The sequence below is a fragment of the Oscarella lobularis genome, chromosome 19 (genome assembly GCF_947507565.1).
Source record: "Oscarella lobularis chromosome 19, ooOscLobu1.1, whole genome shotgun sequence".
Taxonomy (NCBI): Eukaryota; Metazoa; Porifera; class Homoscleromorpha; order Homosclerophorida; family Oscarellidae; genus Oscarella; species Oscarella lobularis.
In genome coordinates this window covers 1,491,369-1,511,705 of record NC_089193.1, presented here as the reverse complement: position 1 = coordinate 1,511,705, position 20,337 = coordinate 1,491,369, and the positions used below count along the sequence as shown (strand labels likewise).

Below are 20,337 nucleotides of genomic sequence, written 5' to 3'. Positions count from 1 at the left end.
GTACTTCTGCGCAAGGTACGCAGTGTATATAAGCATGGATGCTATGATGATATAAGGGACTCTACCGTTTTTAGACGCCGCGTTTTAATAATTCAGCTTTCTTCATAAACTAGCCTGAAAAAAAGGTCATTGACAAAACGCTATCATCTACATATTCAAATAAATGTTGTGGCATTTAGCTCATACCGTGACTCCGTCAGACATGACTTCTCCTACGGTCTCCTTATCTCCCATTTCTAGTGTCATCTCCTGCGTTTCCGAGTACCCTTTGGCAGCAAGACTCCAATTAGCATACGGATCGTTTCTCTCGTTATCTCCTGCCGTCGGATCAGCATATTCCATCAGAACTCCAAGATACTCTTCTAAAGTAGCGACAATTTCGGCAAACGCGAGTCGATCGTCCGCTTCCGTTGCCCAACAACGCAACATAATATTATATCTGCACACACAAAGGGTATGTATATACTGTAGAGTGTGCAGCACGTGGCGGCGGCCTACTGTACTTACATTTCTGACGGACATTCATCTGGTTTTTCAAGGCGCTTGCCTGCTTTCAAAAAGGGAACCACGTCCTGATTGGATATACCGGGATAGGGTATCATAGCAAGCGTCATCACTTCCCACATCGTCACTCCGTACGACCACTACATCAAAAGAAGGTGAACAGACACAAATAGAACGATCAAAGATACTCACGACGTCAGATTGTTCGGAGAAGACAAAATCGAGAAGACTTTCTGGCGACATCCAGCGCACGGGTAGTTTTCCGCCCTGACACATGCGATAGTAGTCTTTGCCTTCTTTTATTGCTCTCGACAAGCCAAAGTCGGCCACTTTGACCTGCAAATCCCAATTCACCCTACGTCGTAAAAAAATTGATGAATAGGGGAGTTGAAACGGTGGCGTGCGCGCATACATGCAGTTTCTTGCTGCTAAGTCGCGATGAATGATTCCCTTGTCGGAGATGTAAGTCATTCCCTTGGCAATCTGGTGGCAGAATTTTACCAACTGCACAAGGGACATCTTCTAGAGATATGAGTCAAACATGATAGGGAAAGTCTCGTTATAGAAAAGAAGCCTCTCACCACCGGAGGCAATCTTTCTTCAGTGTCCGAGCCTCGCTTCTGCAGTCCCGGTCGATTTTTGCGAAGATACGTTTTCAGATCGCCAAGTTCCATATATGGCAGTACAATCATAGGCAAGCGATGGTTTGCCTGAGATGGATCGGCGGACCAACAGATGCCGTACAATTCCATGACGTTCGGGTGCTTCAAGTCGCGCATCTGCAGGCCTTCGCGAATAAAATCGTTCAATTCCTTACGATTCATTACATCTTGGGGGGAAAGAAAAAATATGCAGAAAAAATTCCATTGCACGGGGGGAAACCGTACCTTGGACGGTCTTGATTGCGACAGTCAACTTATTGTCCATCGTTCCTCTGAAGACTTCACCAAAATTTCCTAAAAGATCGAAGCCCGCATTCCATGTATCACGTAGAGAGACGTTATATATTCATACCTCGTCCAATGCGATCGGCTTGTTGGATCCGCGATGGCGAAATGACGACGGTGCCGATTTCCGCCGTGACGTCTTCATTCAAAAAATTCACCTGGGTCATGACAAACGCGGTGCTACCCTGCTTGTCCAAGTAGTGATGCAGAGGATCTCTGGGAAGAGTACTACCTGTGCAATTAAAGCAATAAGGACATCGTTTGCGTAGACGTTTCTAGTCTTTTACCTTGTATAGGGCGTGGCAGTCGCTTTGACCTCCGTTTATATTTATTCCACGCCAAAAACGAAGCAACGTACAGTGTGACCATAGCAGGAAACGCAGCAAGAACGACAAGCCAGTGCGCTTGCACCACGTCATTATTTACCCACAGTACGAGACTGATTCCCACTACGTGTACGACGGCAAGCAAAGTCGCCACGACGCATTCCACAATCGATCTGCCGTCTAATCGACTCGGGTATTTTTTGACGTGTGTGATCCAGATTATGATCACTGTTCCTATTGCCAATCCGGCGTTGATCCAGTATGAAACGACGACGAGGGGACGACTACGAGCGTCTAGACACTCGCTCTCTGAATCGGACGAGCGAAAACTCGCGACACCTGCTACGACGATCTCAATAATCACGATGACGGCGACGAGAAGAACTTTAATCGGAGCCCGGTTATACATACCGCAGAAAGCGTGAAGTAGAACCTCGACAAAGAACGGGGCCAAGCACAGAACCGAGGCAGCGTTGATGGCGAAATCCAACGCCAATATTTTGCAGTCGAACGGGCTGAATACGTCGACAAAAACGAGAAAACTCAACGCGACGGACAACAACGTCAGAAGGATGAGAAGAACTGACGGCACACGACGAATCCATTTCAATTGAAATAAGAAAATAACGACGCTGCAGCAGACGATATGAAGCAGTAGAACGACTATAGGAACCGCTATTGTTGAAAGAAGGGCTGGAACCGGCTCCTCTGTAGTCCCATTTTCTTTTGGTGAAGAACGTTCCGTTGATGGCATCTCTGCTGTCGTTGATGCTTCTGTTGGCAGTAAACAGTTTCGAAGACTAGGCGAGTGCTCTGGAGTCCAAATTGCTATGTCACTTTCATTTGATTCGAAGCTACCGGTTCTGTTTCCTTCATCTTCGAATGTCCACACACCGTAAGGAATTGATCCATTCTCGCGCGTCAGAACGAGAAACTCGTAGGACCACGTAACGGGTTGAGTGTGTCCCCTGACGGGTCCAAGGCGCACTTGATTTCCTGTCCACGAGCTAACGTTCGTCGTTCGTTCTCTCCCTGCTCTCTTGTCGTAAAAAATGCTAAATGAAGTCGTAAAGCGCAGGGATTCACCTTCCTCTTCACGAAATCGTTTGACGTATTCTGCGACGAGAAATGCGGCGTCAATTACCAACGACGCTTTGTAATTTCTCAAAATCGGACGATCGATATAGGGCAACGACGTCGTATTGTCGCACGTTCCGTTAGACATACTGCAATTGAAGTAGTTCTCCCAGTAGTCGGCCAGAAGCGAATTTCGTCGAATTTCGGTCGAATTAGCGCGAATAGAAGTCATGTGTTCCTGAAATTTGTCCAGTCCGTTCGTCGCCGTGCGAAGAGCGACGACAGTGCGCGCCGTTTCCGTCACGTCCATCAAAACATCGTACAAGGCGTCGACGCCGACGGGATTGCCCCAGAAGTCGCCCAAGAGGAAGCCGAACGTCGTCTGATTCATCGTTTCGAAATGCATATACGATTCGAAAAAGTGCAAGGCGAAGAGCATACTCGATAGCACGACGATGGCACGAGGCGAGCTCGGTTTGTCGAGACGATTACGCCAGAGATTGTTGAGAATTGGTACGTCCTTCTCGTCTCTCTTCAGTCGTGGGGGGAGATCTTTCGAATGGGTATAATACTCGGCGCGTATGTCGCACGCCAGTCGCCTGTCCTCGATTTCTTTTCGAAATTCGTCGCTGTTTTTTTGACCGCAGTCGTCGCCGCTCGTAACCAAGACGACTTCTCGCCAACGAGCGGCGAGGAGAAAATCGACGACGGCACTCACTTGCACCTGGCAACTGGGCTGCATGAAAACGAGCTGCTCGTCTCTCTGTGCTGGTACGGAAGAAGCAAATGCAATGGATTGATCGACGAGCGATAAAACGCCACGCTTATCCTCAGTAGAAGTCGTGCCTACACCAAACGCTTGATTGAAAACGTTGCGCAGTTCGACATTATTGTAAACCAGTGAATCAGATGTGTCTCCCCAATAAAACGGACCAACGATGGTGGCGAGAGCGCATTCGTCCTTATTGTCGGGAATAACGAGAGCGCGCGCCTGGTCTCGAACGCACCCCAGGCCGTGCGAGGGAACAATGCCGCACGAATCATAGATTGAATAGCCGCTAATTGACGAGTTCCGCGACTCCTCAAGAAGCAGCTCGACGGCGAAAATCAACGCTTCTGCTTGTTCGACGCCGAAGCGGTGAAAGTCGGACAAGGAGCACCGATGCCGGAGACTAAAAGGATTGATTTTGTCCTGATGAACGGAAAATAGACCGCCGATAAAGGAGCACGGGTTTGACGGCGTCGGCGCTGTCGACACGGAATGCCCAAAGTTGCATACATCATTGACTGTGATGGCGAGAGACGGTGTTGTCGCGCAAAAGCCCAAGAGAATCGCAAACGCGACGTCGACGATGTCGTTTGCGTTTCGATGATTCCGAGTCAACGTCATGGAGGAGTCTGAGAAAAATGAGAGACGCTTGCAGCTAATGCATCCACTCGATTATCCTTTTTTCCTCGGTGTTTCCGCGTCGAAGGGGTCAGGGTGCTGCTGCTGGTTCTCAGGGTGTGCCCAGGTCACGTCCGTCACATAACGTGCTCTAGTCGTAAGTACGATTTCACTTTCACTAAAAGGCTTCGTTAGATAAAGGGTGATGTCATTCAATATGCTCACATTGTCTCAGTATTAGGCAAATGATCATATATCGCATATCCGCCGCACGTGACCATATACATTTAATTTCAGATAACGAAAATTGTGTTCTTGTGACAGACGTACGTCATCGCCGGGCAAAGGGACGAAACGTCGAAAACCTTTCCCGGGAGATCTGGGCAACTTTGAAAAAGACGACGGGGTGGAAAAAGTGCGCTTTTTCGACTTGCGCGAGCCCGTTTTTGAGCCGTTCGTGTGCTCGCCACGTCGCTTCGCCTCTCGACTCGAACGAAGAGCAAGAAAGATCGAGAGAAAACGACTCCATTCTCTGTCGAGCGAATAGAACGCGTTTTTGGATCGCGCGGCGATTCTGGGAAGTCGTCCTGACGAGCTCGAGCGCAGCCATTTCGACGAAGAAAGCACGCGGTACTCGCGGAGATCGAAGGCAATCCGGGAGTGCCTCGCGATGAACGACGAATTGCCCCTCGTACTTGTGACGGGAGCATCGGGCTTCGTCGCCTCGCACGTCGTCGCCGGCCTCGTCGCCGAGCAAAAATATCGCGTTCGCGGCACCGTTCGCAGTTCGACGAGCGAAACGTCGAAACTTCTCAAGGAAACCTTTCCCGACGTCGAACTCGTCGAAGCAGATCTGTCGAAAGACGACGGATGGAAAGAGTGCGTTTTCAACGTGCGAGATCTCCTTTTTTTGAGCCGTTCGTGCCGTTCGCAGAGCGGTGGCCGGCTGCGCGTACGTTCATCACGTCGCCTCGCCTATTATCACGCTCGACGAAGAGCCAGATCGGGAAAAAATGATTCGACTTCCTGTCGAGGGAATAGAACGCGTTTTCGGAGCGTGCGTCGACGCTGGAACGGTGAAGCGAGTCGTCCTGACAGGCACGAGTTCGGCCATATCATGTAAGAAAGCCTGCATGTATACCCATATTTCGGCTTCCCCACATTCCGATATCCGAAAGCCGGCGTGCTTGGTAATCCGGGAGTGGCTCACGACCACGTCTACACGTCAGATGACTGGACTGACCCCGAATCGCCAAAACTTCCTCCGTACGAAATAGGAAAGACGCTCGCTGAAAAGGCGGCTTGGGAATTTGTAAAGAACCTGGAAGGTACGAAGCAAGAAATTAATTGAATAATTAATTAATAGTTGAATTTTAAGATGGAAAGAAATTTGAGCTGGTTGTGACAAGCCCAGTTGTCATTTATGGTCCCTTGATTCTTAATCGCGCTTCTTCTTCTCATGAGGTGGTCTATCTGATATATACATACATACATAACAATCATTGTGTGTGTACCAGGCTGTGGGGGTTCTACTCAGACGCGACTTTCCTGCCGTTCCAAACGTAGCTGCAGCATTTGTTGACGTTCGCGATGTCAAGAAAGCTCACCTGATTGCTATGATCAAACCTGAAGCTGCAGGTATGAACATGCATTTGAGACTGTCAAAAATCTATCATATGTGCAATCCAGGCAAGCGCTATATATTGTGCTCTGACACGGTCGCAATGACAGAGATTGCTCAAGTGCTTGCCAAGGAATTTAACCCTCAAGGAAAGCCTAAAAATTAGTTTAGTTAGAAAGTGCATTTCTAATTGCGTATATGCAGGTTACAATGTTTCCGTGCATCGTTTGCCAACGTTTGTCTTGTGGTTCTCAAAGTTCTTTAGCCAAAAAGCCAAAGTGGCCTACGACTATTGCGGAACGTTTATTAGATATGACAACTCACCAGTACGTGAAAGCCCCCCTCCTTCAGGACTTGACTTACGTTCAGTATAGATGAAGAACGAGCTGGGAATTGAACCAATTGGTATAAAGGAAAGCATCATTGAGTCAGCCTACAGTCTCATTGATAAAGGCATCATTCCAAAGAAACCCGGTTACAGAAAACAGGGAGCAGAAGAATGAAAATAAAAACATTGCAGATTACTTTTTAAGAACTCTTCTGTTGTGCACGTTGTGTGTGTGTGTGTGTGTGATCGCGAAATTATTTTATCCAATGCAACGCCACATGTACTGAAATTTCCTCTCTAGAACACTCCGAAAAACTACAACCCCATACAACTTCAACTCTCGTTTTGAACCGAAACGATGCAAATGTTTCTGATCCTAAAATAAATCTAAACGGTCTCTCACACGCTCTCTACAATATATAAGGAACACTAACACGTAAGGTAATAGTAGCAGCTGGCAGCGCTCTTCTCCCCATAAAGGCCAAATGTAAAAATAACGGAAGAGACTCTACCACGTAAAATCACTACCTAAATTATGACAAAAAATAACGGGCGATTCAAGTCAAATATCCTTCGGATTCATAAAATAATAATTCCTCATCAATAATAGCAATAAACTCGGGCTCTCTTGTCGTCATAAACGCATGACAACTAATATGGATATACTTCTGAAGGAGAATAAATAGACCTGTTGGCGTGGAATCCGTTGAATAAGGGCGGCGGTGGCGGCGGTGGCGGCGATCCGTAGACGGCGGCAATTTCGTGGAGATTGGCTATTGGCTGCCACACACCTCCAGGCGGAGGAATTGCTCCAGGCAACGGCGGCGGCGGCGGCTTTGTCGGATCATTCACTGAAGCGGAAATTGATGAAATGTGCGACGAGAAATTTGGAGCAGGTAGACTGAGAGTAAATCCTAAGCGAAAATTCAATAGAATTATTTAATATATGAGTGATGGTATTATATGTGGAGACTTTCTCTACCTTCTGGTAAGAACGAGAGGCCGAGATGATACAGGGCGTTTTCGGCTGCGAGAGTTTTCGCTTCGTCGGCGTTCGAGCAAAGTTTAGTTGATTGAAACTGATGCTGACCCAGTCCAGGAATAGAAACCTCGAAAAAAAAAACGACACATAAGAAAGTATTTATTAATCGATTTCTAATTTATTACTTTTTGAATATAAAACGGCGTCATTCCCGAATTGCAGTTAAGTTGAATCAGATGATACTGAGGTGACCCCCAATTGCTTTTAGTACAAATATCCTCCAATACCTATTAGCAAATCCCAAATAAATTTAAAAAGCGGATGTCAATGTTTACCTCCACAGAATGCTTCTTCATGTAGACACCAGAAGAAGTCACTGGATCGGCCACCAAAGCGTGAATCATAACAGGACTCGTCCCAAATGGAGATGACTGGGGCAGCGGTGGAATCGCCGGCGGCGAGCCCTGCGGCGGCGGCGGCGGAAAAAAAGGCTTTGCCACTGGCGATAGCGGAAGAGTGGTGGGTGGCAAAGTGTAGCGTCGACATGACTGCGGGCGCGTGTTGCCACTGCTTGGGATACGATCCACATAGCTTCCAAGGTGGGTTCTTTCAGTGCTAGAAGCAAATGTATATATGTTCATAATCCCTATAAATTATTTTTACCGTCTGAAAAATGGGCTGATTTGTAATGGATAGATTGAATTGACGGGAGGAACGACTGCTTGTGTGGACGTTGGAGATCGAGGCACAATCTCTCCTCCTGATCCCCCTCCACCCACGTCGTTCACCGTGGGATACATGGCCACTCCGTCGTAGAACGTTTTGCCGAAATTCTTCGCCAATTGACGCTGTTCCTTGTCCACTGGCTTGGCCCACGATATTGTCAGAAGGCTTCCGTCAAATTCCTCGCCTAATGACGTCAGGAATATATTTGGATATAGGTGCACGTGATTATTTACCGTCCATGGACTCTTTCGCCGCCACGGCGTCCTCGCGCGTCGAATAATGAACGAAGGCGTAATCGCGTATCTTTTTCACTTTCTCCAGCTTGCCGAATTCGACGAACTTCTGATGAATCTGCTCTTCGGTGGTCGACACCATGAGATTCCGAACGTAGAGCACTTTGACCTAAAAACGAAAAAGAGGAGGATGCACAGTTGCACACAGTGGCACACAGACCTCTAACCCCTGGGAAAACGCGCATCCTTATCCGGTCTTATCATTATCGCATTAGCAAGGTGTGGTCCGCCCCGGAACGCCAAGCGCACAGCCGTGGCGGCACTCAGAGTGGAAGTAGGGAAAACTAATCTATGCGTAGGGTGTGTCCGCGACGCTCCCTCCCCCCCCCCCAAAAAAAAACTCGTCCGTGCCACTTCGTGACAGCCGAGCTCGAATGACAGCGAACGATAGGGCGACAACGAAGTGCGAAGACATCGAATCAACTGTCACCGCGGACTACAACACTAACAAAAAGCGACGACAGCCGAGAAACACTGCTCGACGCGTGGGCGTGGCGAAGGAGTTGGGGTCTCGCAAACACGAAAAAGCGCAACGAATTTTCTCTTTTTACCTTAGCCATGACATCCTCGTCGATCACTTGTTCCGGCTCGGCCCAATCGACGGCGATTTCGGTTCCCCAGACGACGAGACGCTGACGCATGAGCTTCCGTCGCGCCATCGCCGCGGCGCGATGATTCTCGTACTCGACGAAGGCGAATCCGCGATTCTTCGTCTTATCGGCGACGCTCGCGTAGACGATCGCGTCGACGACGCCGTCCGTGAGTCGACGCATCTCGTCGAGTATGTCCGCCTTGGTGACCTTCTTCGGTATGCCGCCGATGAAGAGTCGACAGTTGTCGACGGAGATGCATACGCCCAGCGATCGACCGCGGCGTATTTCGTAGTTGTCGAGCGCGCGCACGCATTGCTTCGCCTCGTCGCGCGACGCGAAGACGGCGAAGGCGTAGCCGCGATTGTTCCCAGAGAAATCCATCATTAGACGCAGCTCGTAGAGTCGTCCGATCATCTGGAGCACGGGAACGAGTTCGTCTTCGTAGAGATCTCGCGGTATTTTTCCGATGAACACTTCGCAGCCACGTGGTGGAGGTGGCTCTTCGGGCGGCCAGTCGGGCGGCGGACCGAAGCGTCGTTGGCCGTTCGTCTGCGAAATCATGCAGCCCGTTTTTTCCATGAGCTCGACGAGCTTGCGTTCGTTCGGCGCGCCGCTGACGCCTTCGGGAAGAGGATCTCCTTTTCGATAGCGTTGAGCTGGGATGACGCGTTTGGATGGCGGCGACGGCGAGTCCGGTGGACGTTCTTCGGCGACGTCGTCGTTCGGTGCTTCCATGATCCGTCCGACTCGTGCGAGACGTCGAGTGGGTTTGAAATGTCACGTGCCGCGCGCCGTCGATATATCGGGTCCTGTGTCGCCGCGTTGTCTGCTCGTCGCGCGCTTTTCGCTGTTGTGACTGCTGTCGCTGTCTGTGTGTGCGTGCTTGCCACTGCTTGGTAACAGGAGCGGCGTTCGGCTATCTTTCGCTTGCGTCACTCTGCAAACATGGGCGAGCGCGCGGGAGTCACATGCGCGCCAGGCGGAGTTGCACGTGAGGTGCGATTACGAGCGTTTTCTTTCGCAAATTCGTGTTTTGAAGCTGAAGCTCGACTTTTCTGCGAACACGACCCCCAGCGACTCACTAACCAAACGCACTCTCACCTTCCGCATCAAACGCGACACAGCCAGAAAAGTTCCGGAACATCGTCGACGCGCGCTACACTCGTAGGCAGCTCCCGCAGACAGGAAATGGACAAAGCTGCTCAAGCAGTGAGAAGGTCGGCCGTTGCCCCACACTGGAAGCTTGATCGATAGCCGTTCGGACGTAATAGAGGCACAGTTCGCCTGTCGTCGTCGCTGGGATCGGGACACAGCGCGTTGAAGCTCATCATTTCGGAGAAGAAGAGCGTGCGAAATGCTCTCAAAGCGTTCGTCCGGGCACAGCAATCGGGTAATATTAAAATCGCACGCACTTGCGAACGATCGCGCCGTTCTTTGGCTTTGGCAGCGTCGTCCTACGTATCGAAATGGGCTGAGACAGAAGAATCAGATGCGATACAGGTTGGTATCAGTAGGCATCAGAGCCAAATTCTATCTATCCACGTAGGATGTCGCTACGAATATGGCTGAGTTGAATGCCTGTTGGACAGAAATACAGAAAGAAATGATTGGTATGTCTACACTACAGAAAAATAAATAAATAATTTTTACATGTAAAGAGGATATGAAGCAGAATGCGATTTTATATGAAAAGATATTAGATTCAGAAAAGGCGCTCGATCACGCCAAAAAGCAAGTGGTTTGTCAATGCCATATAGTATCATCAGTGATCCAAAATACTAAAATCTTCCCATACAGGATCATTGTTTAGGAAAGGAAAAGAAAATCAAAAAGGACATCGAAAAGGCAGAAAAGGTTATAATGAGGGACGGTTTTTTTGAGGTTTTATGTGACTTTTGAGGCCTCTAGAAAGGAGACGATGTAATGGGTCTGCAAAGTAAACTAAAGCAAGCCCAACAGGCATCCGAGTTGGCCCAAGCAGAACGTACAGCCACCACATAGATTAATGAAACGACAATTACTAAATCGTTTGAAGTTCGGGGTCGTTCTCACGAAGCGCAGTGCATCAAAATGGCTTATTTTCAGACAGCCGTAAAAGAGTACGCTCAAAGCTTTCAAAACCTAGCTTCGAAAGCGTCCGTACTCTTCCAAGCTCAAGAGGTGCACGTCACAGCCAAAAAAAAGCACAGCACGTGAACTTCATACTACGTTTTAGAAATTGGCTGCCTTATTACCAGAAACCCAATCGCGAGACATGTCAGCGGGGGTTCCTCAGTACACAGGTCAGGGGTTCATAGGAGAAAGTAATATGCCCTTATCGAGTTATATGAATGTAGGTAGCCAGGAAGCGTCGGCTATCGTTAGTGAAGCCAAAGGCCAACTACGCACAAGTCAACTACCTCTATTCTTATCATCAAGTCCCGCAGGTAGAATATCCCAGTAGGGAAGAGGGTGGTATTGTTTATAGAATTAGGGGCTCATATCCTCTTTACTCCTTGTACTGCTAACCTTTGGTCTTGTAGCTGCAGAAGACGGTGGTGGAGATGACGTTGGGATGACGGCTCCGCCTCCGAGCTATTCCGCCGCCGTGCAAAGAAGTCGGAGTCTGCCTTCGAGTGCTGGACGAATTGTTAAAGAAGAGGCAGCGGGTGGGATGCAGGAGGAGGAGGAGACGCTTGGCTGGGGATCCGATGAATTCTCAGACTAAATTGAAACGTATTTTTCAGAAACACTACCTCCTATGTGTCTTGCAATAGTCTCCGTTTTAACTTTTCACACTCGTCATCTGTTTCGTAGAAAGAATAGAAAAAAATGAGTAGAATAGCAATGCCATTTTCCTCACGGTTTCCATTGGATCACGTTGATGGCAATCGACGCTGCTTTGCTGATCGTCTCGTTGCCATGATTACACAAGGGATCAAGCTAATAATTAAGGGCTCTAATTCCTATATGTGATATAGCCACCACGTCTTATGAGATTACCTTTGGTAAAGATTCGCTCAGTTCTTTTCTTCCCTGCGGAGATTCAGCCAGCGTTGTAATAACCTAAATATCAATATTCAATCAAATCAAACCCAAGAGTAAATTTTCCTACTTTTATTGCATTGATTTTGACGTCGTTATTCGGGTCGCTTAGTAGACTAACGGCTCTAGGAATCACTCCAGCTTTCAAACACAAAAACTTTCCCTCTGTAGTAATCGATATTCTATAGCAAAGTTTTTTCTCAGAACTTAGAATGCGTGTGTATCGTATTTCTGACGTCATTAATGCTCCAGCCGCACACGCACGAACTCCGGGACTAACGTCCTCCAAAAGACTCGCCAAAGTGGGAACACAGCCCGACTGACAAGCCTGTTTCTTCCCAGCAAGAGGAAAACTAAATAAAAACATAAATAATGTAATAATGACCATATTGAAAGTCTGCCTCGCCTCAAGTCTTGTATAGCCAGAGCTGCTTTGGATCGAATTGGCGGCAGAGCGTGCGATAAGAGGTCCGTAAATGTTGCCATTGCGGCTGTAGCGAGACAAGGGCCCGGGTCGATCATCATGCAATAATGAAGAGACGTTAGAATCAACTCCTAAGAAGAATCATCTATTATTCAATTTCAAAATTGCGGACTCGACTCACTTTAATTTCATCGTCTTCCGACTTGACTTTCTCGACGAGCGTCGGAACGAGATCGGCTGTGAGTATGGCACGCGCTCCCATTGGATCGCTGCTCAATTTCTCCAGCGTCGAGTGAACGTTGACTCGCACGTCAATGACGTCATCGTCGAAGAGTTTGGACAGAGGGAGAATGACGTTGCAAGACAGAAAAGCTTCGCGGCCAATAGCATGAGCTGTAGCAACAACAGAAATTGAAATTTTGTGATTTTTAATTTTTGAAGAATCTTTTTCGTTTACTCACTCGATAAAATGTAGAGGACTTGAGTCGTCTTTATTCTCACTGTCTGATCTTCGTCGCCTAGTAGGTCTTTGAGACTTTCGACTACGCCTGTGTAGGGAGAGACTGTATTCGTATCTATTCCTTAGATTCTGAGGAAACTTACCCACTCGAACCGATTCTGCGATATTTTCCGGTTTGTGCATAACTTCGCAAAGCGAAACGAGCGCTCGCTGCTTCGTTATCAGCTCCAAACCGCTCAGTTCGCGATTCTAGGCAGGAATCCGACGACTTTACGGCGTTTTGGGAACTCCTGGTGCATTCTTACCAATTTCGGAAGCATTCTGTTTCCGTACGCCAGCGAACTCTTCGTCTGGTCGATGTGCGGCGGCAGTTGAGCGCTTATTCGAGTCGTTGCCATGTCAAACAACCTACGCAATTGCGCATCTGTGCGCATACCTAGTTACGCCGATGGAAGAAGAGCGACGAGCAAAAGAAGCGAAGCTGGCCGACGGCGAATTGGAAGAGGATCAGGATCAGCTGCAGCTCTTGTCCTTTAACGACTTTCGGGTCGAGCGAACGCTGAAGGAAAATGCCCAGCACAAGACCATCTTCGTGCAAGGAAACATTTCCGGACGCCCGGGCCCTGCTGTCGTGATACTCGAAAAACGCCCGTTTTCGGCGGAAACGATCCAGGAGGTGTTGTCCGAGTCAACCGACTTGCGTTTCCTGATGCACAACGATATCTATCGTCAATACGAAGCTCGAATCGAGTCGAAATTGAATGCAGCCCAGGCGACGGTCATCTATCCGGCTACCGATGAACTTATAGCCAAATTAAAATCGCAGGAGAAGCACTTTGTCAGGGAAACTCCAAATGACTATGAAACCATAACGAAACCCTATATAGAAAAAGAATCACAAAGTCTGCAAGTGAGTTAATTAATTAATTAATTAATTAATCAAATAATTAAAACTTGATGGTTTTGTTAGTGGATTTATAATATTCTTGATCATAAAGCGGAGCAGGAGCGTATTGTGTACGAGGATCCTGATCCCAACGTGGGATTTGTGCTCTTGCCTGATCTCAAGTGGGATCAAGAGCACATGGAAAATTTATATCTTTTGGGAGTGTGCCATGCAAGGGGTATTGCCTCGCTAAGGGACCTGAGACTCGAACACGTGCCTCTATTGAAAAATATGATGCAGCAAGGAAGGGTATACATACTATAGGGCAAGCGAGAGAAAAGGGGTTTCTAATTAATTTTGTTCTCGTTTCTTAGGAGGCGATTTTTAATAGGTACGGTATTCCGTTGAGCCAAATTAAAACGTACGTGCACTATCAGCCAACCTACTATCATTTCCACATGCATTACCTTCACACAAGCTTCGAGCATCCCGGAGGACTCGTTGGCAAGGCTCATCTCGTCGAAGATATCATTGATAATTTGGAGAAATTCGGGACGACGTACTATAAAGAACGCACGTTGACGTTCGCTCTCAGAGATACTGAGACACTGTGGAAACGATTTCAAAAGAATTAGACATTGTACGCGCGTGTAGCATGTTCAACTCATTCATTTATATGGCACTTACATAACACGTGAAACAATAAAGATATCCATCCATTCACGCTACTTATCCTCGTTCTGTAGTAAGACGCTATTAGGTATTAGTAGAAGACGTATGCATCTAAGCGTACCGGTAATTTCACTTCCCACACGCGAGGTTTCGATGGCCTAAAAAGGCACAAGTTCCAAGCAAAGGGGAAAATATAGATGAACTTCGTTTACGCTTTGAACGGGGATTCCAAGTAGACGACGTTTCCCGTCGGAATAGGAGAAGTCGAAGCGCGAAAAGAAACAGCGGAGAATCCTAAAGAATAAATAGAACAATAGCGGCAATGCGTATCCCTTAGAGTACCTCTTTCGTTCGCTGGCGTGCTGACGCCTCTCTGAGGATCGACCACGATGGAATCGATGTTGAAACGCGAAACGGCGCGTCGGTCGTCACTGGAGACAGGGCGGCTCTTTGATGCCAAAGAGACTGGGGTTTTGAACAGCGTCACAGACACCGGTGTGGTGGCTTGCTGCTGCTTCGTCCGAGGCGTCAGAATCGCCGCTCGTTGTCGCTCTCTGAGTGCACTCTGCTTGAGCTTGGCGCGAGGAAGTTCGCCCGTGGCCGGCGACCGAAACTGATTCAGAATTCGAATAGGAGAATTTTCGGTAATCGATCGATGACGGGGTGTTTGTGACGACGACGGTTGACGGACGGCAGCCGCTTGACGCTCCTCAAAGACTCGCAGGTCGAAGCGAATTTCGCAGGCTGTCTGAGGATCAGCAGCAAAAATTTCTAGAAGAAAAGAATCTACCTTAAGCAACAAGACACACTCTCTCTCTCTCTCACCATCAATCTCATTCTTGTAATCCTGCACTAGTATCCGAAGGTACGTCATCAACGCTGTCACCAAAGGCGACATGGCCTTCTGTAGCTGCACAGAGAAATTGTAGATCACGTTCATGCAAATGTCAACACAATTTACCACGTGTTTCAGCGAAACCAGCACAGGAATGATATTCTCCACAATATTCATTTTCACAAGCTACGAAAAAACTCTTCTTTGCCCTCCGGAAACATTAGTTCCTACCTTTGTAATGATCTTCGTTTTGGCCTTTTCCATAGCAGCTGCAGGTCCCTCGACGTCATCTTCCTCCTCTTCGGCAAACCCCGACTTTCGTTTGAGCTGACTCAATTTGATTTCGGGACTGCTGAGAATTTCCAGGGCGTCTCTAAGCACCTGATCCGCGTCGGAGCCCAATTTTATCGTCTCGTCGACGACGCCCCCTAAAATCTAAAAGGGAACAACGGTCACGCGCTTTGGGGACTAGAGGCAATATTTCAATGCCTCTTGGACGATTTTCTCCGATAACTGAAGCTTGCATTCGTCTGATAGTTGATTGAGTATAAACGCATAAACGCGGAAACGCGCCCTGGAGGGATGACGAATAGTTGCACCCATGTTGTGCAGAGGCAACGAACTTACTTCTTGTTGTCTTTCAGTGAGAAGACTTCCCCTTCACGTTTCGATTGAGAAAACTTGTTATAAACTATGAACGTACGTGATAATCATTATTATTCTATTCAAATTACTGTGAACTACCTGGATGATCATGATATGAATTCAAACTGAAGACGCAGTCCAAGAATTGATGGTGGAACAACTTCGCATTACGACTATCGAGACGTCGACTCAAAAAGAAATACCCTAGCAGAGGGAATTTTCTCAGTGGACTCAAGGAACCCCCGGCTTCACATACCGAAATTCCGTATATCGGACATTTCGTCAACAAGAGAATAAAGCAAGTGGCAAAAAAGACCACCACGAAATTTGATGTAGCCGTCCTAACGAAACAAAATTTCTCGCGAACAATTCAAATTTGTCGTACCTTCAATAATCCCGCGACAACGGTAAGCGTAGTTTTGCGAACAAACGCTTCTTCGTCGCGCAAGCAAAGCATAACATTCGGCAGAAAAGGCTCCACCATAGAAGTGTATCTATGACATTGAATCAAAAAAATCAGCACCAAGGTTTTTTGTCTTCTTACCTCTTACACAAATCCCCCAAGACAATCACGGCGTTATTTCTGACGGCCGAAGACTTTTCCGGCTCCAAAAGTTCAACGAAATAGTTGATAGACGACTCGACGCAGCGTCCCACGACGAGGCACATTTTGCCCAGCGCAATGACGGCGTAGGCGTGCGCGACGGCGTCGCCGCGCGTCGAAAACGATCGCAGAAGGTCGAACCAGTCGTCGTCGAAACACTGCGGAATGACTGGAGCCAGTTCGCCGAGGGTAAAGAGCGCCGTCTTGAGATGCTCCAAACTCGAAGACGTCTCGATAACGTTCAGAGCCGATTTCAATGCGTTGGACGACCAGTTGCTGTTTTTGCGATCAATTTTGTGGAGTATTTGTATTGCGGCTGTTATGGCTTGGTGGTTGGGCGATTCCAGGTTGACGAGGCGACGAGCGAGATCGGTTTCCAGCGAGCGCTGTTCGTCGGGGGTAAAACGGTCGAGATAACGAAAAGCAGTCGTCAATAGAGTGCAGAGGTAGGACGAAGACGGACATTCAAAGTATTCGTCCGCAACGAAAGACACGTGAAGAGAGTCAAGAAGAGGAAGATAAGAGAGAAGAAGCCAGGAACTCTAGAAAAGTTAGAGAGAGCTGGTTTACAGTGAAATTACAAGAGATTGGCCAAGGGACTCTCTTGTAACAAATTACAGTGAAATTACAAGAGATTGGCCAAGGGACTCTCTTGTAATAAATTACAGTGGAATTACAAGAGATTGGCCAAACGTCTCTCTTGTAATAAATTACAGTGAAATTACAAGAGATTGGCCAAGGGATTCTCTTGTAATAAATTACAGTGAAATTACAAGAGATTGGCCAAGGGACTCTCTTGTAATAAATTACAGTGAAATTACAAGAGATTGGCCAAGGGATTCTCTTGTAATAAATTACAGTGAAATTACAAGAGATTGGCCAAGGGACTCTCTTGTAATAAATTACAGTGGAATTACAAGAGATTGGCCAAACGTCTCTCTTGTAATAAATTACAGTGGAATTACAAGAGATTGGCCAAACGTCTCTCTTGTAATAAATTACAGTGAAATTACAAGAGATTGGCCAAGGGATTCTCTTGTAATAAATTACAGTGAAATTACAAGAGATTGGCCAACCGAATCTCTTGTAATGTATCCTTCCAGACCTTATTCCCACACTGAAAAAATTTTTCGGCAGAACCCTGGGACCCCTACTAGCCCGTACAGTTGCCGTTGTCTGATAATCAAAGAGCTTTTGGGGGCTCCCTACTCTAAAGTTTTTCTGAGGTTCCTAATACTTTTGTATGCGTGTCTCAGACTCTGGTGCATGCCATCACTCAACCGTTCGAATCTTGCCAGATTCGTTTTTAACAACTCTTACCTGCGCTTGAAGCCCCTTTGGTCTTGCAGTGCACTTTTCCTTCAGGATGGCATAGATTTCCCGAGGGACGGAATTCTGCTTCTCCCACGTTGAGCAAGCCATCTGCAGACATTGCCTACACCATACAAGTGAGTAATAAAAACCTCGAACTCTTAGTCGGTTCCTACTTTGTCGTCTCTTTTGAATCAGTTGCGATTTTATAAAGTAAATCCCATCCAAGTCGTTCATCATTAAGGACACTTCCCAGAAGAACTTGTTCCATCATGGCCAAACATTTCTCAGTAACACTCGATTCGCAATCAAACAACGAAGGCAGCACCGACTCTAACCAAACACTACCAAAAAAAGAAACACAAGCACTTAGCCTATATAGAGCCATGTGACAGAATCATAGGCCTATGTGCCACCCCAAGAGAAAACGGTTCCCAGCAAAGATTACTTACTTTTGAAAATTTTCATTGTTGGGATTCTTAATCAAGACTTCGGTGATGCAACTAAGTGCCTGTTTGCGAACCGATAACGCCACGTCATTGCAACATTCCGACAAGGCGTCGCAAATCTTTTGAAAAGAAAAACACAGCAGCTCTCGTATGATAAATGAATCGATATCGTTTTCTCACTTTCTGTGTAATGAGAGACGGAATAAGAAGGACGAGATTTTGGAGACACTGCATCAAAAAAAGACCGATAATGAGGCGGGAGAAAGGATCGCCAGTGTTACTTGAATTCCAGCTTTTCTGACGCTCAACTTTTCATCTCGAACTCTTTCCAACACCATTAGAACAACTTCTGACCTCTTGGCTAAATTTTAAATAGAAAAAATCGTGAGAAAGAGTGATATCTTCTTACACTCCACACGTAGAAGGTCTTGAAATATTTCCCCATGTCTACCGTCCTTCAGACACTCGGCAATACACAGAAGAGCCTTGGACGTTACGCTGCAAAAAAAGCTCCGCCATATAGAGAAGTTCTCATAAAAATTGATACTATTTACGCTGGGGAAATGTCAAAGGTTCTCGTAAGAATGTGCTGGATGTAGTAAGACGGCGTCAGAACGTCGCGCAAATCCGACGACAAACCAGCCAAATCCGAATCTAAAACGCTAAAAATTTAAAAAAAAAGAGTACAAATGAAATCTGCTTCTCCACGAACCCGATAAAGGTCTTGGATCTAGAGCCAAGCAGGTAAAAACCTCTAATCCCGTCAGACGATTAGAGGCCTAGAAACGCACATTCTTTCCCCAATTATTTCATAGAAACTTCACTCGCCTCGCTAGTCCTTCCAAACGTGTACACCCACATAATCAAACGAGCGTACATTGGCACGGGAAACCGTCGCAAGAGCAAGCACACTCCCTTTATGATACGTAGTTTCTTTTTCTAAGACATTGGCTGACTTCTCTATGTTTCCTACCTGAACGACTTTTGCTCTGTAATTGGCCCTGTGCGGTGCTTTGGCGCAGAGATTCTGCACCAAAATACGCCCTGCTTCCAAGAGAGCGTCGTCTCCTCTATCAAGCCAATGACTACAAAAGCAAAGCGCAAAACTAAATACGAAGGAATAACATTTCCTTTCGCAGCTCGCCTTATAAAATCAATAACGGCGGCGCGTATATTGAGAAGAGGCTTGGGTACTTGATTGGCTTGTATCGGATTTCCATTCGGGTGCTTGAGCAGCAACATGGGAATAAAGTTCAGCATGATTTCGTTGATGTTCTTTCGACTGTCGTCGCCGTGAATTGGATTAATCGTATTGTCGATGCCTTTAAATGCCAACTGGCTTGGATGGCTCAACGACGCCACTGGCCCCAATGGAAACGAAGCCAAAGCGCGGCGGCCGCCAATCAAAGACGTCAAAATCTCAATAATTCGAAGGACGTTTTCCTTAAGGGAAACACTTTCCATCAATAGGACCAAATCCTTTCAGAGAAATAAATCTAAAAAGCGTCGTCACAACGATGTCTTATAAACGCACCTTTAGCAAGTTCACTAGCAGAGAATGTGCCCCAGGGGAAATAACGCCAGTCGCCGGTTCAACATTTCGTTTCCTTTTCTTCGCTTGCTTTTTCTTATCTCCGCCTTCAACGTCCCCCTCTTCGCTCGACATCTTATTTGACCACGTTGCCAGCAGATCCAAGCACTTTCCAAATAAGGAAGGACTCATAAATTGATACGCGGAACTTCCGGGTATGCGCAACATTCGAAAATATAGAGTCGCAGCCAAAATAGACGACTCCTTCAAAGAATCCTAAAAAAAAATAAAATATAACTCCTATTAGGGGCCCCCCTATTAATGCTTACAGTACCTTGTCGGACGCGACTAAGACGCCGTATATGAGTGCCATCACACTTTTTGCCGTGATGCCCGCGTCGCTCAAGGTTAACCAAAAACCTACGCGAAACAGCGCGTTCTGACGGTCTCGGCTTGCTACGAACGTCGATTTACTCTGCTGAGATGCGTTCGAATGGCTGCCGATCCACTGACGACAGATTTCGATCGTTCTGCGAAGCGGTTCGCCTAGATCTTGCGCGAAGAGCTCTTCGCATTGACTCTGATCGACGTCGACGAAGTCGTGCTGATGCACGTCGTTGATCCACGCGGCTGGAAGCGCGTCGAAAGGCAGCGATCGAAAAGAATCGATTGTTGCCGCCGAAGGATCCATGTTGCGCCTCTACACGTGATT

At 47.2% G+C, this 20,337-nt stretch overlaps 7 protein-coding genes across 10 annotated transcripts; 3 read left to right on the top strand and 4 right to left on the bottom strand.

Annotated features, from left to right (window-relative positions):
• Positions 1-71: 71 nt before the first annotated feature.
• Positions 72-5,414, bottom strand: LOC136198492 (uncharacterized). Its single transcript, XM_065988450.1, has 9 exons — positions 4,467-5,414; positions 1,739-4,419; positions 1,519-1,683; positions 1,392-1,460; positions 1,086-1,333; positions 917-1,026; positions 697-859; positions 508-644; positions 72-439 (listed from the first exon to the last, which is right to left on the bottom strand). The coding sequence occupies exons 2-9, from the start codon at positions 4,242-4,244 to the stop codon at positions 181-183; spliced, it is 3,657 nt and encodes a 1,218-aa protein (XP_065844522.1). The 5' UTR covers positions 4,245-4,419; positions 4,467-5,414; the 3' UTR covers positions 72-180.
• LOC136198498 (uncharacterized) lies at positions 4,606-6,479 on the top strand. 2 transcript variants are annotated; one of them, XM_065988457.1, is made up of 8 exons: positions 4,606-5,120; positions 5,176-5,360; positions 5,471-5,569; positions 5,620-5,705; positions 5,759-5,879; positions 5,931-6,012; positions 6,068-6,188; positions 6,237-6,479. In XM_065988457.1, exons 1-8 carry the CDS (start codon positions 4,912-4,914, stop codon positions 6,363-6,365), a joined length of 1,032 nt encoding a protein of 343 aa, XP_065844529.1. In that variant the 5' UTR covers positions 4,606-4,911; the 3' UTR covers positions 6,366-6,479. The 2 variants fall into 2 exon arrangements, with proteins under 2 accessions (XP_065844529.1, XP_065844528.1); XM_065988456.1 differs by having other exon boundaries at positions 4,611-5,120; positions 5,420-5,569.
• Positions 6,451-10,339, bottom strand: LOC136198493 (probable RNA-binding protein 46). Its single transcript, XM_065988451.1, has 7 exons — positions 8,743-10,339; positions 8,132-8,300; positions 7,836-8,082; positions 7,508-7,787; positions 7,358-7,459; positions 7,173-7,299; positions 6,451-7,104 (listed from the first exon to the last, which is right to left on the bottom strand). Exons 1-7 carry the CDS (start codon positions 9,517-9,519, stop codon positions 6,842-6,844), a joined length of 1,965 nt encoding a protein of 654 aa, XP_065844523.1. The 5' UTR covers positions 9,520-10,339; the 3' UTR covers positions 6,451-6,841.
• LOC136198494 (uncharacterized) lies at positions 8,582-11,625 on the top strand. Of its 3 annotated transcripts, none has more exons than XM_065988453.1 (11): positions 8,582-9,775; positions 9,824-10,001; positions 10,056-10,284; positions 10,331-10,394; positions 10,443-10,522; positions 10,582-10,638; positions 10,693-10,768; positions 10,820-10,944; positions 11,000-11,066; positions 11,121-11,210; positions 11,307-11,625. In XM_065988453.1, the coding sequence occupies exons 1-11, from the start codon at positions 9,730-9,732 to the stop codon at positions 11,489-11,491; spliced, it is 1,197 nt and encodes a 398-aa protein (XP_065844525.1). In that variant the 5' UTR covers positions 8,582-9,729; the 3' UTR covers positions 11,492-11,625. The 3 variants fall into 3 exon arrangements, with proteins under 3 accessions (XP_065844525.1, XP_065844524.1, XP_065844526.1); XM_065988454.1 differs by having other exon boundaries at positions 8,589-10,001; positions 10,056-10,174; positions 10,232-10,284; XM_065988452.1 differs by having other exon boundaries at positions 8,587-10,001.
• On the bottom strand, positions 11,623-13,090 carry LOC136198663 (radial spoke head 14 homolog). Its single transcript, XM_065988667.1, has 9 exons — positions 12,998-13,090; positions 12,836-12,941; positions 12,694-12,780; positions 12,414-12,625; positions 12,215-12,363; positions 12,045-12,161; positions 11,879-11,990; positions 11,767-11,829; positions 11,623-11,706 (listed from the first exon to the last, which is right to left on the bottom strand). The coding sequence occupies exons 1-9, from the start codon at positions 13,088-13,090 to the stop codon at positions 11,623-11,625; spliced, it is 1,023 nt and encodes a 340-aa protein (XP_065844739.1).
• On the bottom strand, positions 12,837-20,328 carry LOC136198491 (condensin-2 complex subunit D3-L-like). Its single transcript, XM_065988449.1, has 29 exons — positions 20,100-20,328; positions 19,960-20,045; positions 19,629-19,901; positions 19,239-19,573; positions 19,068-19,179; positions 18,923-19,009; positions 18,807-18,873; positions 18,649-18,748; positions 18,504-18,592; positions 18,376-18,455; positions 18,275-18,322; positions 18,098-18,213; positions 17,822-17,989; positions 17,655-17,769; positions 16,275-16,876; positions 16,116-16,224; positions 15,987-16,071; positions 15,830-15,934; positions 15,713-15,776; positions 15,575-15,659; positions 15,317-15,520; positions 15,212-15,271; positions 15,076-15,160; positions 14,593-15,021; positions 14,463-14,544; positions 14,372-14,408; positions 14,046-14,318; positions 12,998-13,571; positions 12,837-12,941 (listed from the first exon to the last, which is right to left on the bottom strand). The coding sequence occupies exons 1-27, from the start codon at positions 20,314-20,316 to the stop codon at positions 14,304-14,306; spliced, it is 3,855 nt and encodes a 1,284-aa protein (XP_065844521.1). The 5' UTR covers positions 20,317-20,328; the 3' UTR covers positions 12,837-12,941; positions 12,998-13,571; positions 14,046-14,303.
• LOC136198499 (m7GpppX diphosphatase-like) lies at positions 13,130-14,299 on the top strand. Its single transcript, XM_065988458.1, has 3 exons — positions 13,130-13,602; positions 13,663-13,887; positions 13,953-14,299. The coding sequence occupies exons 1-3, from the start codon at positions 13,141-13,143 to the stop codon at positions 14,211-14,213; spliced, it is 948 nt and encodes a 315-aa protein (XP_065844530.1). The 5' UTR covers positions 13,130-13,140; the 3' UTR covers positions 14,214-14,299.
• Positions 20,329-20,337: the final 9 nt, after the last annotated feature.